At 40.2% G+C, this 16927-nt stretch overlaps 1 protein-coding gene across 1 annotated transcript in view; it reads left to right on the plus strand.

Annotated features, from left to right (window-relative positions):
• DOCK1 (dedicator of cytokinesis 1) overlaps positions 1 to 16927 on the plus strand; it is a 602286-nt gene that overhangs the window by 519935 nt on the left and 65424 nt on the right. The window contains exons 39-42 of the mRNA XM_054984271.1: positions 2366 to 2455; positions 11208 to 11312; positions 15508 to 15649; positions 16014 to 16092. Of these exons, the coding sequence (XP_054840246.1) occupies positions 2366 to 2455; positions 11208 to 11312; positions 15508 to 15649; positions 16014 to 16092 (416 nt within the window). The remainder of the gene's footprint in view (positions 1 to 2365; positions 2456 to 11207; positions 11313 to 15507; positions 15650 to 16013; positions 16093 to 16927) is intronic.

Genomic DNA, 16927 nt, shown 5'->3' on the forward strand with positions numbered 1-16927 from the left:
ATATTTTCTGGCTTCACCATCCTTAGCAGAATATTGACAGATTCACATAGCTTATCAAGTAATGGGCCCTGTGTTCTAGAACAATTTCCTTCATCTTTGAATCACTGATGAGCACTCTGTGAAAAGTACTAGTAGAGTCTGCAGGAGAGTGTCTTTGACGGAGGGAGGATAAGGGTCCGGGCTTCTAAAGTAGCCTGGAATATTCACTTCACTTTTTGCATCAGTGAAGTGATTTTTTTTTTATATCAGTACCATACTATAGCTTTTGCATAACTTCAGTTTTTGAACTGTACACATTTTCTTTTGGAGATGCGCATTTTTTCCCTTGGTATGGAACATTTTGTATCCAATTCCACATTAAAAAATAAAAATCCCCGATTTTTAGCTTTAGCAGTATTGCACTCACACAACCTGAGTGAGTCAAAAGGCAGCACAGAAATGTTTTAAATAAATAATAAATAAATAAATTCTAAGTGGCAGACCACTGTGCCAAGCACAAAAGCAGAAAAACTGGACAACCCGCAGGCAAGGTGGGCATTGGACAAGAACCTGCCATGATGCTTCATCAACTGCACTAAGTTTCAGTTGATTTCCAGGCCCAGGTTATTGCTCTGTTTTATTTTTTTGTTTGTGTAGCCAGCTCGAGGGGCAAGGGGCACACGGCAGAAACACTGCAACACCAATTGGAGTTTTTTTAAAAAGCTACAACGTTATTGATTACAGCTTATGGAGTATTGGCACTGCATAGGGCTCGGATCCTAGCACTGGCTGACGTGCTTGACAGCCGATGACTCCCCCACCCCGATCACCCCAGCCTTCCAGCTCAGGAGAGAATGATGGGATGACAGTGAGAGAGATTCCACATAGGCAACCTCTCTGTGGTTCCCAGGCTACCTGGGAGTGAGCTGGGCTTGTCCTGCCATGCCTTGCCCCCAAGATCCCTTAAGGGGATCCCCAGCTATGGGGAAACAGTGCATGCAAGCTGTGTTTCCTACCAAAGGATCCATGCCCAGTGCAAAACTGTCATTCGCAAAATTTTGACAAGATAAAACCATTCTCCCCCATGCACACAGGTGAACTCAATAGAAACTGCAATGAACCATAACCTGACAGAGCCAGAGTCCAGAGCCAGAGGGAGGGATGGATGGGGAAGCCGGTCGGAGGCAGACTGCATATGGGTCTCGGGTGGCTCCAGAATTTAAGTCCCACCAGTGGAACTGATAGGGACTTCCCACTTCAGGTCCGCTGCTGGTGGAGCTCGTCCTCCAAACGCCTGCCCATCCTGCAGAATGGTTGGCCAGGCAGTTTGATTTGGGCCCCTAACAGGATATCAGGCCTGTTGGGGGCCTAAATTGGCCCACTGTGAAGCTCAGGAGCTTGCCAGAGCCATTCTGGCAGCGCTTCTGTGCTCCACAGTGGGCCGAATTGGTCCTGTTTGAGACAGAAATTAACCCGCTGTGAAGCACAGGAGCCTCCAGGGCCCATTGCACTTCACAGCGGGCCAATTTTGGTCCCAAATTGTGCCTGACTGAGCCCCAAATGGGCTGAAATCGGCCTGCTGTGGAGCGTGGGAGCGCTCACAGGGGTGGGACAAGGCCTGCATGATGATGTCATTTCCTGGAAGTGATGTCATCATGCAGCCTGGGAGCATATGTGCAAAGACATAAAAAAATGTGAGCTCCAGGTCTCCTGTCTCCCGCCCAGAGGGTAACGGAACCTGGCAACCCTAGTGAGAAAGCTGACTGGTTTGATTCTAATAGCCCATTTTGATTTTGTTTCTCCATTTTGAAAAACAAACTCACAAGTTTTTATTGTTTCACCAGTTTCGTGTTTTTTACATCAAATTTTTCTTATTAAAATGAACATTCTTTGGACTTTTTTTGCATTCATTTTATGCAGAGGTGTGTAAATAGTGTAAAGTTATGTGTACATATAAGAATCAAAAGGTTATTAACTGCAGCAATGAAGATGAGGCAAGCTGAACATGCAAAATCAAAAAGAAATTGAAATAGGCCTATTAACTCATCCCTACCTAAACAACTGGTCTATTGTAGATTATTGATCCTTTGGGGTTTTTATTGTAAGAGATTACCAAAGCAATTTTCTGTTCTTAATATTTCTTAGAATAAATTTTGAGTTTATGAAAGCAGTAGCCAACTTTTAAAGGCTTGTAGAGGTGCTATGAATAAAAAATGGGTGAATAAACCCATTACAAAATGTTTGTGTTGTTGCAATATACTCCCTATTATTTTCTGTCAATTTGCAGTATAAATATATTTCTAGATTTTGTGATTTTTTTAAAAATTAAAGATTTGTCTTAGTAAGATGTAACTATTTGACTGAAGTTGAGTTGTATTTTTAACAGATGTGGGAAGAAGCCATTGCCTTGGGCAAAGAACTTGCTGAACAGTACGAAAATGAAATGTTTGATTATGAACAACTCAGTGAACTGCTGGTAGGTTCCTTTTCAGTTCAATTTAAATTAACATACACTGTTTTGTTGCTTTTCCATTTTAAGTTTTCATATAATGCCTGTTTTCTAACTTGAATCAGCAGGAAAAATGTATGGAACTTGCCGGAGGCTGCTGATTGATTAATTGAAGATCTTAAAAAAGAAGAGAGAGAGAGAGAGAGAGAGAGAGAGAGAGAGAGAGAGAGAGAGAGAGAGAGAGAGAGAGTTAACAATAATCAGTGAGCTTTTTTTTCAAGCAAAACGGTATTTAGGGAATTGATTTCAAAGTGCAACCATTTCCCAAGAGCTACAGACATCACTACTTGTAACTACATAGCATCATCATCAATATATCTAATTATCAACAAGGTTCAAATCCCCAGTCTGCAGTGCTACTCACTGGGTGATCTTGGGCCAGTCACACACTCCCAGCTGAACCTATCTCACAGGGATGTTGTGAGGATAAAATGAAAATTACAATAATGAAAGATGCTTTGGGTTCTTATTGTGGAGAACCCAAACAGGTAAATAAAGTAAATAAATGAAGAAAATAAATAATAAATATAGCTTAAGAGAGGAGGGCAGTAAAAAGGTTGATTGATGAGCTGATGGGAAAGAGAAAAAGGAAGGAGGGAAAGGCCAATATATGGGGATTGCCAAGAGAAGAAAATAAAGACGTATTGTGGGGAGGGGAATACAGGGGGAAATGATGTGCTGCCCCACAAATCATTGCAAATTCCCCACTGTATAAATTGACTCAGCCTGATGGACAGCACCAGACAACTGGGCTGGTGCTGGTCCTTCTCTAGTTAGTACAATATTTCCAAGTTAATCTATATTGTCTGCCTTTGTCTTATTAAAATCCCACAAAATATCCAAGTCAATTATTTGCTTTCTTTTCATCCCATATACCCTTTATAGAGATGAATTGCTCAAACCTTTTGCCCACAGTTCAGGTAACAGTCTGTATCACAGATGAGTGTGCACATTCTGCTCTAACTTTAGATTCCGGTTGGTGCAGAATGCTGCAAGTTGGTTATTGCTGGGAGCTTGGAGGAGCATGATTATTACTCCAGTCCCTCCATTGGCTTCCTATCAGTTACCTGGCTCAATTCAAGGTATTGGCTATCACATACAAAGCTCTCCATGACCTTGGTCCCTCATATCTATGGGACTGCCTCCCTCCCTATGTCCCTCCATGGCAGCGTTGCTCATGAACAGGGTCTCTAGCAGGTGCCAGCCTGCACATGGGCAAAATCAACAGTTGCCCATGCACGTGCATTCTTTGTGGTAGCCCCCACCTTATGGAATGGCATGAGGACCTCAGGAAAGCTCCACCTCTCCTGGCCTTCTGCAAACAATGCAAAACTGAATTATGCAAGAGGGCTTTTTACTCTGATAGGAGAGCTGTACTGTAAGGCAATTGTGTCAAAGAGTTGTGTCAGTAAAGAAATAGGGACTATAGATGTTACTACTATGTACTGTCTTTTGCTGTGTGTATGATCCTACAGTGTAGTTTCTAGTTTGTTTAATACCGTGGTCCCCAACCTTTTTGGCACTAGGGACCAGTATTGTGGAAGACAATTTTTCCACGGACTGGGGGAGGCAAGCGGGTAAGGGGCTGCCTCACCGCTTGCCTTCCCACCCTTCGCCGGTGCTGCCCAGCAGCATGGCAGGCAGGAAAGCGGGGAGGCATGTGGGAAAGCGGGCTGCCTCACCGCTCACCTTCCTGCCCTTTCGCCAGCACTGCTGGGCTCCCTGGTGGCACGGCAGGCGGGGAAGCAGGGAGGCAAGCGAGGAAGCAGGCTGCCTCGCCACTCACCTTCCCGCCCCTTTGCCGGCACTGCTGGGCTCCCTGGCGGCACGGCAGGCGGGGAAGCGGGGAGGCAAGCAGGGATTGCTTGCCACTCATCTTCCCACCCCTTTGCCGGCGCTGGTGTGGCCCAGTTGCTAAGAGGCCACGGAAAGGTACCGGTCCGCGGCCCGGGGGTTGGGGACCATTGGTTTAATATGTCAGTCTTAGGATTGCTTATACTCTCCTTCACATTTCTTCAACTTTGTATCGGATTTCTGCTGATTTTAAATCCTTGCAAATTTGCATTTATATACCCATTTACATAGTTTATTGAAATGTCTCTAAAATTGACTGTACTGACCCATATTGTGTAATTCGTCTTGAGTCTCAGTGAGAAAGGCAATCTATAAACATTGTAACTAATAATAAATAATAATAATACAAAATATGATATGCAAGTTAACTAATTACAGTAAACCCTAGTGAAAGGAGCCAAGAGTCCAGTTTATATCTAATGCCCTCCAATTCCGTTGCCTATTCAACAAAGAGCAACTTTGCTGCTTCTGCTCAGGCTCTTTGTCCTCTTTCAGATTTGATTACCTTCTTTTTGTTACCCAGCCCTGGCTAAGCCTTTTGGCCTGAACATGGTCCTGGACATAATACCACAAGGCTGTGGTTGCCCTGGTTTCTTATAGGGAGGACTAAAGGCACCGGTTCCTCTAAGCCTTGTACAGTACTCCAGCATTTTCATTTTTCTTATCTTAAAAAACAGCCTTCCTATAATGTAGGAAATGATTGAACAGAGGCTGGCACTGTCCATTTAAAGCAAGAACTATTTTTTTCTTTGTGTAAATGGTATTTCAAGCAGGAAAATGACCATTTCTAAGCTGCTTTGCCTTTAGTCTTAGCTTCTTTCTGATGCTGTTTGTGTATTTGCACTATTCTTTTATTGACAAGTGAACAAATGTTGCTCCTGTTGACTGAACTCAAGTTCAGTTTCTTATCATTTTCTTTGCAACCCAGTAATACTTGCCTTGCAACTTAAGAGCATATTTTATAATACTTGCAGAGATATTTTCCAGCTGAAGAAGCTAATAAGAGATTGAATGCAATTCATATTTGTGTTAAAAGAATTCTGCAGTTTCATTGGTGGTTTATGCCTATTTTCAGAAGGAGCATATATAGGACACAGACAGGTGTAAATTGATTTTTAAACTTACATTAGGTTTTATTGTATATTTTACTTAGTAAACATGACCTGATTTATTTTTATATAGTGTGTGTGACCAACTGTTTAGCATACACCCTTGTAAACAAAGTTTGATAAACGAGTTAGCCCACAAAAACCTTTGGCAGACCTACTAAATTTTAATCTATGTGCAGTAAAGATTTGTATCAAATGGATTCATAAGAAAAGATTTGTGAGAGGTTCTAAAATGCCTAGCGTTTGGAGACTAGAACTAGAGCACCCATAAATGAGTAAGGTTGTACAGTAGAATATGCCTTTTCTCTAGATCGTCCAAAGAATAGTTTCCCTAAGAATTCAGAAGTTCATCATTCCTGGCGTAAAGAAAGAAACAGTTTGTCATTTTATTAGCAAAGATGGCAGGTATCACTTGGAATCACAAGGAATCACTTGTGTCTTTGCTTCCTTACTAATCAGGTGATGTCCTAATCACTAGTACATTGTGTTAACCCATCAGGTGTACTTCCTGAAATACCAAATATGAACCTGTCAGCTCATTACATCCATGAGTCGGTAGTTAGGATACAGCATTATTAGTGAAGGAGAGTCGCAAATTGCCACCATATCAGTTTTTTTTCATAAAAATATACAAGTACCCATGCTGGTTCAGACTAATGGTACATTTATTTCATGGTGGACAGTTAGACACATCCTCAAGACCTAAAATTAGGACATGAAGACCAAATCCTCTAATGCTATTGTTACCCAGAACTGATATTAAGAGGATTACTGTTTTTAAACATAGAGGTTTCATTTAATCATTGTGGCTAAAATCCGTTAATGAATCCAATCCTCTATAAACCTGTTCATCTCCCTTTAATGTCTAGTAAACTAGTGGCTATCACTACATCATGTAGCCATAAATGCTACACATTAATTACTTGTTGAGTGAAGAAGTAGAGAAGGGGCTGCAGCTCAGTGGCAGGATCTGCTTGTCATGCAGAAGGTCCGATGTTCAATCCCTGGCATTGCCACTTAAAAGGATCACATAGTAGATGATAAGAAAGACCTCTCCTGGAGACCCTCTGCCAGTCTGAGTAGATAATACTCATCTTGAGGGACCAGTGGTCTGATTCTGTACAAGACAGCTTCATGTGTCCAAGTACTTCCTTTTGTGTGGCCTCTATCTACAACGCATCAACATCACTGGGTCCTGATGAGTCATAGTAGTAAGAGAAAGTGAGAAAAAACTGGGTCTCTCTCTGCTTTCACTACCCCACACAAATGTATGATCCTCTGTCTTGTCCTCTATTTGTCTTTTTCTAAACTGAAGAGCCTAGAAGTCCTTAACATTTCTTTTTACATTGAACTTCATGTGTCAAGTTGTTGCTCTTCCAATCAGTATGGAGACGTTCTTGTGGAGCTTTCCCCAATCTGTTTTGATTCTTTATCACCCTGAATTACTGAATTAATTCCAGATCATTTATGAACCAATGAAATAAATGAACCCTACTTTTTTCTTCTCATTATGAAAACTATCTATTTATAATCCAGGAGATGACCCATTCTCTTATTCCATGACTGATAACTTTATTGGAGAACCTTTGCTGAAGGATTTAGTCAAAACTTTTTTGGATATCTAAATATGTACCGGGCATCATTATCCAGATGCAGAGATCATGTTCTGCCTTTAATAGTTATCAATTTATCTTTAATCACAGTATTTCCAGTTTGCCTGGAAATAGACATTAGGCTAACTAGACTGTAATTTCCCGAATCTCCTCTAGATACATTGGTGTTACATTTGCTAGTTTCCAAACCAATTTTAGTGAGTAGTTTCATTTTTTTTAAATACCACAATTTCACATTTGAATTCTTTAAGGTTACTCAGGTGCATGCTGTTTGGGCCTAACGTTTTAATTTGTACATTAGCCCTAGAGCATCATATTTTCTCATTTTTGTTTGATGCAGTTTTTTATACACCTTGCCTGAAAATAGTACTTTTAGCACAGTTAACTGGCCCATATTTTTCACAGTGAAAATTAATCCAAAGAATTAATTTGATTTCTCTGAAATCTCCCTGTCTTCCATTAGCAATCCTTTCATTCTTTTGCCATCCATGGGCTACAGTACCTTACTATCTCTTTTTAGTAATATGGTCCTCATATTCTATTTGCCCACTATATCATTAACTGTCGTACATACAGCATGCAAGACTACTGCCAACATGAAGTCTACCAGAATTTACTGTGAAAATTCATTGGATCCACAGTAAAAACTGGAACAGGTTTCTCATATGGGATAGCAAGTAAGAATATATATGCGCACCATAAAGGCATTAAAGCCCACTAAAAATATACACAGGGCATAAAAATGGCATCAAACATTTAGCAGCCTATAACGATCCTCACAAAATAGTTCTCAGACTAGAAGCAGACTGTTAGCAATCCCCTTAGTTAAAAGGTTGGGTAAAAAGATACGTTTTAACTTAGTGCCTAAAAGAGAATAAAGTTCCAAGCAAGTCTCAAGGGCTCTCCACAGGTGAGGTGCTACTATTAAAAAAGTCTGTTCCTGGTAACTACCATTTGATCCCTGAAGGCAGGGGTAACAGAACACAAATCTTGTGATTGGGACTTTGGCTAGTGAGTAATACACAGAATCTTACCATAGGAGTTTATGGAAGATATTTAGACATTTTGTGAAAGTTAGAATATGATACAAAGGAAACAGAATGATCATAATCTTGTACTCTACAGACTGGGAGGTAGTTTGAGGTGTTGGTCAGCAGTAGAACAGAAGGACTGGAGTCCAGTGACACCTTAGAGACCAACAAAATTTTCTGGGTATAAGTTTTCGAGAGTCAAATCTCCCTCCTTCAGACTAGAAGAAAGTGACACATGATTAGTGAGTTCTCAGTCTCCTGGTCCAGTCAGAATGCATACTAGGACAGAGAGGAAGAGTTTGCCTGTTCTCTGTTCTTGTCTCTCTTCTTTGGTTCAGGCTATTGAACATCTATTCTGTGAGATATAAATTCCCTGACACTGACTGTTTTGTATAGGGTATTGCAACCCATGAGGTTTTCCTTCATTTGTCTAGCAGTCAACCATTTCTCCTAAGGCATCAAGTAAGGCCTTCCTGAAGTTATTTAGGGGAATTAGAGAGAGTAGGACAGCTGCTATTCAACCTGCGGTGCTTCTTCTGATGTCATTGTTTGTCAGGACACTTCACAGGATTTTCTCTTTCTTCACTGCCTGATAGCTGTTGTTCAGTTTCTTTGTTTGACTTTACTTATTGATTTTTCTTCAGCCTCTTTAACGTCATTCCTTTTGAAGCACTCTGCTGTACACTGTCCTTCTTCCTTCTTTATAGGAAGATTATAAACTTTTCCCCCTTCTTGTCTGTCCTCCCCAAACATTTTTCTGTTGTACTTTTACCTCCCCTCCTATAATGGTGCTTCCCTTGGAGGAAGGAAGGATCTGCTTGTTAAGAAATCACACCATCCCGTGTCTCATACAGTATCTCTGAAGATCTGGGATTCGGTTTCGTTTTCTCAGCCATGCCGGACGCTCATCTCGGCTGGTCCGGGAGGAAACGACCGGGCACCCTGACCGGGCGGCGGATCCGCAAGGATTAGCCCCCAGGACTCCCAGGGAGGGAGCCAGGGTCCGGGACGCGGCGGGAAGAACTCCCCGAAATCAATGCGGGGGGGGGGAATTGCCCGTTTGTCCCTATGGAGGCCGGCAGACGTGCGCGGCGCCTCGAGTGCTGCCAGGCAACGAGAAACGGCAAATAAAAGAAACAGGCGGAAGCCCGTAAACAAGCGAATCCCTTCTGTTCTACAAGCGTTTGTGAAGGAGAGGTTGATCTGAAGAAGACTCGTTCTTCCCCTTCGTTGAGTTCCAGAATTTTGTTGGCGCCCCCCCCCAAAATGGCAGCAAAGAAGCTTTGAAGGGGGAGTCGCTCGAAGAGTTGGTGCGCAGGGCGGTGGTGGAAGCCATAAAACCCTTTGTTGACAAGCTGAACGAAACTGATCAAACGGTGGGCTTAATTGAAAGCGAAGTGAAAACCATTAAGGCAGCAGCGGGGGGGGGCAGAAAAGTCTGCTCTGGAAAGTGCGTCACTTGTGAAGGCTACAAAAAAGGAGCTGAAGCTGGTTGAGAACCAGCTGATCGGGCTACAAATGGAACGAACGCAGACAATTTTGCGTCTCCAAAACGTGAAAGAGGAGGAAAAAGAGGATCTGTGGGAGGTGGTCTCGGAACTATTGGCGATACCCGCGAGGACGACTAAAGAAGAGGTAAAAAGCGCCATTTTGGAGGTCCGTCGGGCTTCTTCAAAATATGCAACAAAGCAACAGTTGCCTCGTGAGATCATTATTGACTTTTCATCTAAAAAGATTCGGGACACCATCCTATATAACTCATACAATGCGGATTTGGACTTTATGGGTTTGAAAGTCAAGATTTTGAAGGACGTTCCATTTCTAGTCCGGAAACGGCGTTTTAAATATAAAAAGTTTGCAGCTCTTCTGAGGGACCATGGAATAAAGTACAAATGGTTATTCCCGGAAGGAATATGGTTCAGATATAAAGATCAGGCCTATAAGATATTATCAGAAGATCAACTAAAGGATTTTGAGAATAAAAACCCAGAACTCTGCTGCACCGAGAACGAAGAAAAGGAGGAGCCGGAGGGGGGGGAGGAGGAGGAGAGCACCGCAACAGCGGTTGCACAGAGAGAACTGCGTCCGGGACCTAGAAGGGGGAGGAAAGTTTAATCAGAATTTGAAATGCCTATTCTCTGTATGATTAACCACTCCATCATTATCCTATGGAGCTATTTTTGTATTATGACAGTATGAAGGGAAACATTGAAGTGTAGTGTTTAGTGTTTGTAGTTCATTCCCCCCCCCCCCTTTTTCTTCTTTCTCTTTTTCCACCCCCCTTTGTCCCTTCCCTCTCCCCTTTCCTTGTGATAGTCTTGTGTAGTGCTGTGTAGTGTTTTGTAGTTATGAAAAATAAAAAAAATTTATATAGTATCTCTGAAGATCTGGAGATACTAGAAGATACGTTCCTTGAAAATGCTTTCATTAAAGTATAACATTTGGGAAAACATGTCCAAAAGTCTTGGGATGGCTCAATGACGTTCTTAAATGAAATAATGAAAAGGGAAGCATATTTTTATAGACACTAATATATGGAGGTTGAAATATAAAAGCTGAGCTTTGCTGACCAGAAGATTAAACAATGTTTTTATGAAAATATTAAGCCACCTTCAAGGAAATCTGAATTGCCAGAATTCTTATATTAACACACTTCAACTTTCAGCAGTCTGAAATAACAAGGCAGATTCCAGGTTTTTTCCCCTCCCGTTTTAGTCATGTTGATACTTTGATTTGGAAATTTCTGAATGGAGGTATTTTTAAAAAAAATTCTCTGTTTAGTGCTAGTTTTTTTAAAGTACTAGACAAAGAAAAAAATATTATAGGATATTTGGGTACTTTGCTGACAGTTGTCTAGAATTTCCATTATGTAAGATATTGTGACTGAAAACTGAAATGTGGTGCTTCTGGAAAAATATATATGGTCTGTCAAATTTCTGATAGTACATATGCTAACATTTTATAAAAACAAATGAAATTCATGAAATACTTTGATATTTCAATTTGCAGATTACTAATGGTAGAATTATAAATAAATTGATATATTTGAAAAGGAAAGTGCCAAAATCTTCAGTTAAAGTGAAGCTTTTAAATTACATTTTTTCCTACACAGAAAAAGCAAGCACAGTTCTATGAAAATATCGTGAAAGTAATCAGACCCAAACCTGATTACTTTGCTGTTGGATACTATGGACAAGGATTTCCTACATTTCTACGGGTAAATATTATTTTCATCATTTGATGAATAACTGATAGATGGCTACATTTGAAAATGCTATGCTTTTCATTCTGGAAAGTATTTTGACTGCAACAAATTGATTGGAGCCAATGTATTTTAAAATATTTGTCCAGATGCTTGGAATTAGGGTTGCCAGCTCCTGGCTGGGAAATTCCTGGAGATTTTGGGGGGTGGAGCCTGGAGAGGACAGGGTTTGAGGAGGGGGGGACCTCACTTGAGTATAATACCATAGAGTCCATGTTCCAAGGCAGGAATTTTCTCCAGGGGAACTGATCTCTGTCATCAGGAAATCAGTTGTAATTCCAAATATCTCCAGCTACCGCCTGGAGACTGGCAACCCCACTTGGAATGGACCTGAGTATTTAAATCCATTCTTGGCTCCATTGTTTTATTTAGAAGAAACTTTCTTTACACTTCATTTGTATTCATGACTCATATGATTTTCAAATTATTGAAAAGGAAGATATAGGACAAGAATTTGTTAAATTCAAATTATTGCTTGTGCAGATCTAGTAACGAAATATAGGCCATAATGGAAGTTGTTTATAAAAACTGGGGCCATAGGATCCTAAGAGACCTCTGCATTGTCACAAAATATCATAGAATTGAATCTGAGAGCCAGCATGGTATACTGGCTAGAATATCAGACTAGGATCTGGAGGCTCAGGTTCAAATCCCCAGTCTGCCATGGAAGCTTGCTGGGGACCTTCGGCCAGTTACACTCTCTCAGCCTAACCTACCTCACCAACTTGTTGTGAGGATAAAATGGAGGAGAAGAGAATTATGTAAGCCACCTTGGGTCCTATTGGGAAGAAAGGCAGGGTATAAATAAAGTAAGTAAATAAATAAAACTTAAGTGCCATTTAATAGTTTTCCCTGAGGTCTACCACTGGTATTACATGGCTATTTGAGGTGTTCAGGAATTGGATTGGTGACAGAGCTGTTTCTAATTTTTTTCTGTAATATTCTCCCCTTAAGTGGAGCAGAGTCTACTGTTCTGCCTTTCACACTGCTAAATATATGAAGAAATCTAATTGCTACAGTGTAGGGTTGCCAGGTCACCCTAGCCCCCCCAACAGGAGATGTGGGATCTAGGTCCTACCTTTATCTCTTCCTTTTGTGCCTGCAGTGTGAGCAGGCTCCCAGCTTGGGTGATGACATCACTTCCAGGAAGTGATGTCATCGCGTGGGCCACAGGCCACCCTGGGAGCACTCGCATGCTCCCCAGGGGACCAAAACAGGCTGCTGTGGAGCGTAGCATTGCTCCCGTGCTATGCAGTAGCCCAATTTGGCCCAAATCGGGCTGCTGTGGACTGCGGCAGCACCCCTGCACTACACAACAGCCTGATTCAGCTGGAATCTGGGCTAAATTGACCCAAATCTGGCTGATGTGGAGCGTGTGAGTGCTCCCATGTCCTGCAGCAGACTGACTTGGGCCAAATTCAGGCTGAATCAGGCTGCTATGGCATGCCCCTGGAGGCGTATTCCCCTCCATCAGCCAGGTAAATGGGGGCGGGGGGTGGAGGGTGTGAGTAGGGATTCCCCTGCCAAGATGACTGTACCTTTAGCAGAGCAAGGCAGTGCAGTCTAAAAACTTCTGAAAAACATTTAAACCAAAAATCAGACAATAAAATCTGTGAAACTTTACAAAAACAGTGTTTAACCTCATCATTTGCTGTATATTTTGTTACATGCACTCTATAGTACAGTTCACAATATCCCATATGTACAGAATTAACTGATAGTGATTTAGAGCTTCTAAATACAACTCTTTGGAGAATAATTAGAAATCACAGGAGAGGTGTTTTTCTGAATATTTGAATTAAATGGCTATGAGTTAATTCATTCCAGATTATAAACAAATCATACATTCCAGATACGGGCATGTAGCAAAATACAAAATTTCTTAATTCATGATCTATAAAATATCTGTAATCAAAGCAAGCTCTGACCTTAATATCCCAGGCTAGCCTGATCTTATCAGATCTCAGAAGCTAAGCAGGGTTGGTCCTGGTTAGTGCTTGGATGGGAGATCTTGGAAGGTCAGGGTCTCTAGACAGAGGTAGGCAATGTCAAACAGCCTCTGTTTCTCTCTTGCCTTGAAAATTCTATGGAGTTGCTGTAAGTTGGCTGTAACTTTGCAGCACTTTACACATACACACACACACAGTCAAAGTAAGGCAACTGTATAATTGTTAGTAATAGGAGTGTGTACCCAAAAAAGATTAGGGTTTCCCCAAAGCAGGAAAACAATCTGGAATAACCTGAATCCCGACGCGGCAAGCTGCTTCAGAATTCGGGTATCTAAACCGCTTCAGTATGCTCCATAAATATTCGGAGCACACTGAAGATCAAAGCAGCACTTTTCTTGCTGTTTGCAAATAGCAAGAAAAGTGCTGCTTTGAGCTTTCTCCACCGCCACCTTCTTCTGATGGGAGAGTGAAGCAGCGGGAACCTTTGAAAGCAGCACTTTTCTTGCCATTTGTGGCTGCTGCCACTCTACACAAAGCTTTCCGAAGCATTATGAAACATTTTGGAAAGCTTTGCTTCAGTATTTCTGAATAGGCTCTGCAATGCTGGGGCTGATTCGGGAATACCGAATCTACCCGAATTGGGCTCAATTCAGGTTAAAATCCCCAATCGGAAACCCAAATTGCACATCCCAAGTTAGTAATGCTGAAAACTCATCACTGATATCTTTCTATTACTTTGTTGCGTATTCTGTTTTTTAAAAGCTGACATCAGATATTGTTTGCAAGTTAAATATTAATATTAAATATGAAATGTGTGCATATTAATATAAATACTTCCTAACTATATTCATGTTTATATCATCTTTCTCAATGACATTATTTTAGGACATATATAGGGTTGCCAACTCCAGCTTGGCAAATTCTTGGAGATTTGATGATGGTAACAAGGGAGGGCAGGGTTTGGGGATGGGAGGAAGTTCAGCAGGGATGTAATTCTATAGAGTTCACCCTCTTTAGCTGCCATTTACTCCAAGGGAACTGATCTCTATAGACTGGAGATGAGTTGTAATTCCAGTAGAATTTCAGGCCCCACCTGGGCACAGGTAACTCTGGACATATCTAATGCAGATGGCCAACTAGACTGAATTTAAAGAAGGAAGGATGTTAGAGTCAAGACACAAATTTTTTTCTTTCCAAAAAGATTTTAAAACAAAGAAATACTTTGAAATGAAGTGAATTATTTCTTAGATCATACGGTTAGGTAAAATCCTGTTACATCTCATCACATTTTTACTGTAAGCATACAACAAATGCAAAATACATGTTTCTTTTTTCTGTTTCGAAATGTTAATATTCTGAGATTTTGATTTTTTTTTAAAAAACACAACTCCAAATTCCAAACTCTAGTTTCCCTACCCTACTAAATGTATTGATCAAATATTATTTTAAACACACACAGTTCACCATAACAATTTTAGAAAGGTAAAGAAACTACCCTGCACAGAAATCAGGTAATTTATCATTCTAGCTAATACCTGGCAGACTATAAATGAAAATAGATCAATAAATAAAATAAGGCTTTCCAAGCCATGTTTCTTGATATTCTTTTAAGTGGAGAAGCTTCTCTTTTTTAAAAAAAAAAACCTTAAAATGCCGGTGATTGTACCTGAGACTGAATGCAGAGAATGTACTTTATTACTCAGTTACATTAAATAGCCTATCATAACTAAATTGCCTATCAAAACTAAAAGCATGTTACATATAATTTTACAGTTTTATCGTCAAGCATGAGAAAGGTAAACACATCTTCTCTGCCCACCTTGTATCTATCTAACTAATACCAGAATCCAGCTTAAGAAACTAGACACAGGCTAAAGGTTTCCTTGGCTTCATTAAAACAGCTTACAACCACTTGGGATGCTGCTTTTTCTGTAATTGTTTGTCATGTGGAATAACACCCACTGCAGCCCAGTTTTCAGCAGTTCCCACACCATTGATGCAACTTAACAATTAGGCTAAATCCATTTATTTAAAGTTACAAATTCTTCACTTCCCTGATGAATGAATTATGGCAGACACATGCATTCAAAGTTGTCAGTGCAGAAATTGGAGTTAATTTATGCCAAGTTTTCTGTTGTTGTGTATTTGCTTCTTGTTTTCAGATCTATGGTTCACACAAATTTCAATATGTTTCTTCATAGAACAAAGTTTTTATTTATCGAGGAAAAGAATATGAGCGTCGTGAAGATTTTGAAGCAAGGTTGTTAACCCAGTTTCCAAACGCTGAAAAAATGAAGACAACATCTCCCCCAGGCGAAGACATTAAAAATTCTCCTGGGCAGTGTATCCTTTTAAAAATGTGGTGTAAATGTAATTGGTACACTTCTGTGATAATACACAAACTTACTTCCATTTCCTATGTATTTTATATATATATATATATGTGTGTATGTGTATGTGTATGTGTATGTGTATGTGTATGTGTATGTATGTATGTATATATACTACATGTATATGGTGTGTGTATTTTTCAGTTTATATTTATTTTATTTACTAGCTAAATTTAAATCCTGCCTTTCATCCATCATGGAACAAGGTAGTGTTCCAGGCTTTGATACATCATGTGTCTTCCGTCTCCATCCTTGAACCATTTCTCTGATGGTCATTTTAACTTCATATCCTTACAATTCTTAATCCTAAAATACAGATATTCAGTGCTTCACTGTAAAGCCAAAACTTGATTTACCACCCAAGTTTCACAAGCCAGTATCAGAACAAATTTTAAGGTATGATTGTTTCACTTCTAAAGCTTTCCACAGCTACATCTGCTTGCTTGTGTATCTGCACTGTTTCCACAAGAGTCATCCATCTTGGGTTCAGTGCTGTTGATACCTGCTTCCCTACAGCAACATGGTATATTCTGGCACCTCTCAATGTTTCCCTGGCTTTTGTCTGATCTTTCTCAAATCTGGGTTTCTCTGAAGTTTGGGTACAGATTACAATAAATCCTAGGTGGCTGCTCTATGGGTGAGAAAATTCAGATTTTCCTGCCTAGATGGCAGCCATTTTCCATGACGCTGTCTTCTCAGTAGCTATTCCTCCCCATCACCTCTATGGTTTTTAATTGGCACTATTCTATCATATTAATACAACATTATTCCAATTCTTCTCTGAATTCCCAGGTTTTCTTTTCTTTTTAAAGTACGTCTCTCCCTCTTCCTTTGCAGCGATATGAGGAAAAAAGCATATCTCCGCAATGGAAAGGGCTAAAGACTTTCTTTAAAAATTGGAAGCTGAGAATTCAGAGAACCTGTTACATATTGGTATAATGTTACATAGTAGCCAAAATTGTGGAAACCTTTTGGAAAAAGTATATTTTTGAGGTTTGATGGCTCATAACACCACTTTTTTTTGGAGTAATACCATATAATTATATATCAATGGAAAGATAATTTAATCAAGAATGTAATGCAATAACTTTTATGAAGGAAATTTTTTTAGAACAGTAGTTATAAAGAAGAAAATTGAAACACATAGAAAAAATGAGTTATAGAACAATTCTCACCATGTCAGTTAATACTTAGTTGGGTAACCTTTTGCTTTAATTACGGCCTTACAACG

This window comes from Eublepharis macularius, chromosome 6, assembly GCF_028583425.1.
Source record: "Eublepharis macularius isolate TG4126 chromosome 6, MPM_Emac_v1.0, whole genome shotgun sequence".
NCBI lineage: Eukaryota > Metazoa > Chordata > Lepidosauria > Squamata > Eublepharidae > Eublepharis > Eublepharis macularius.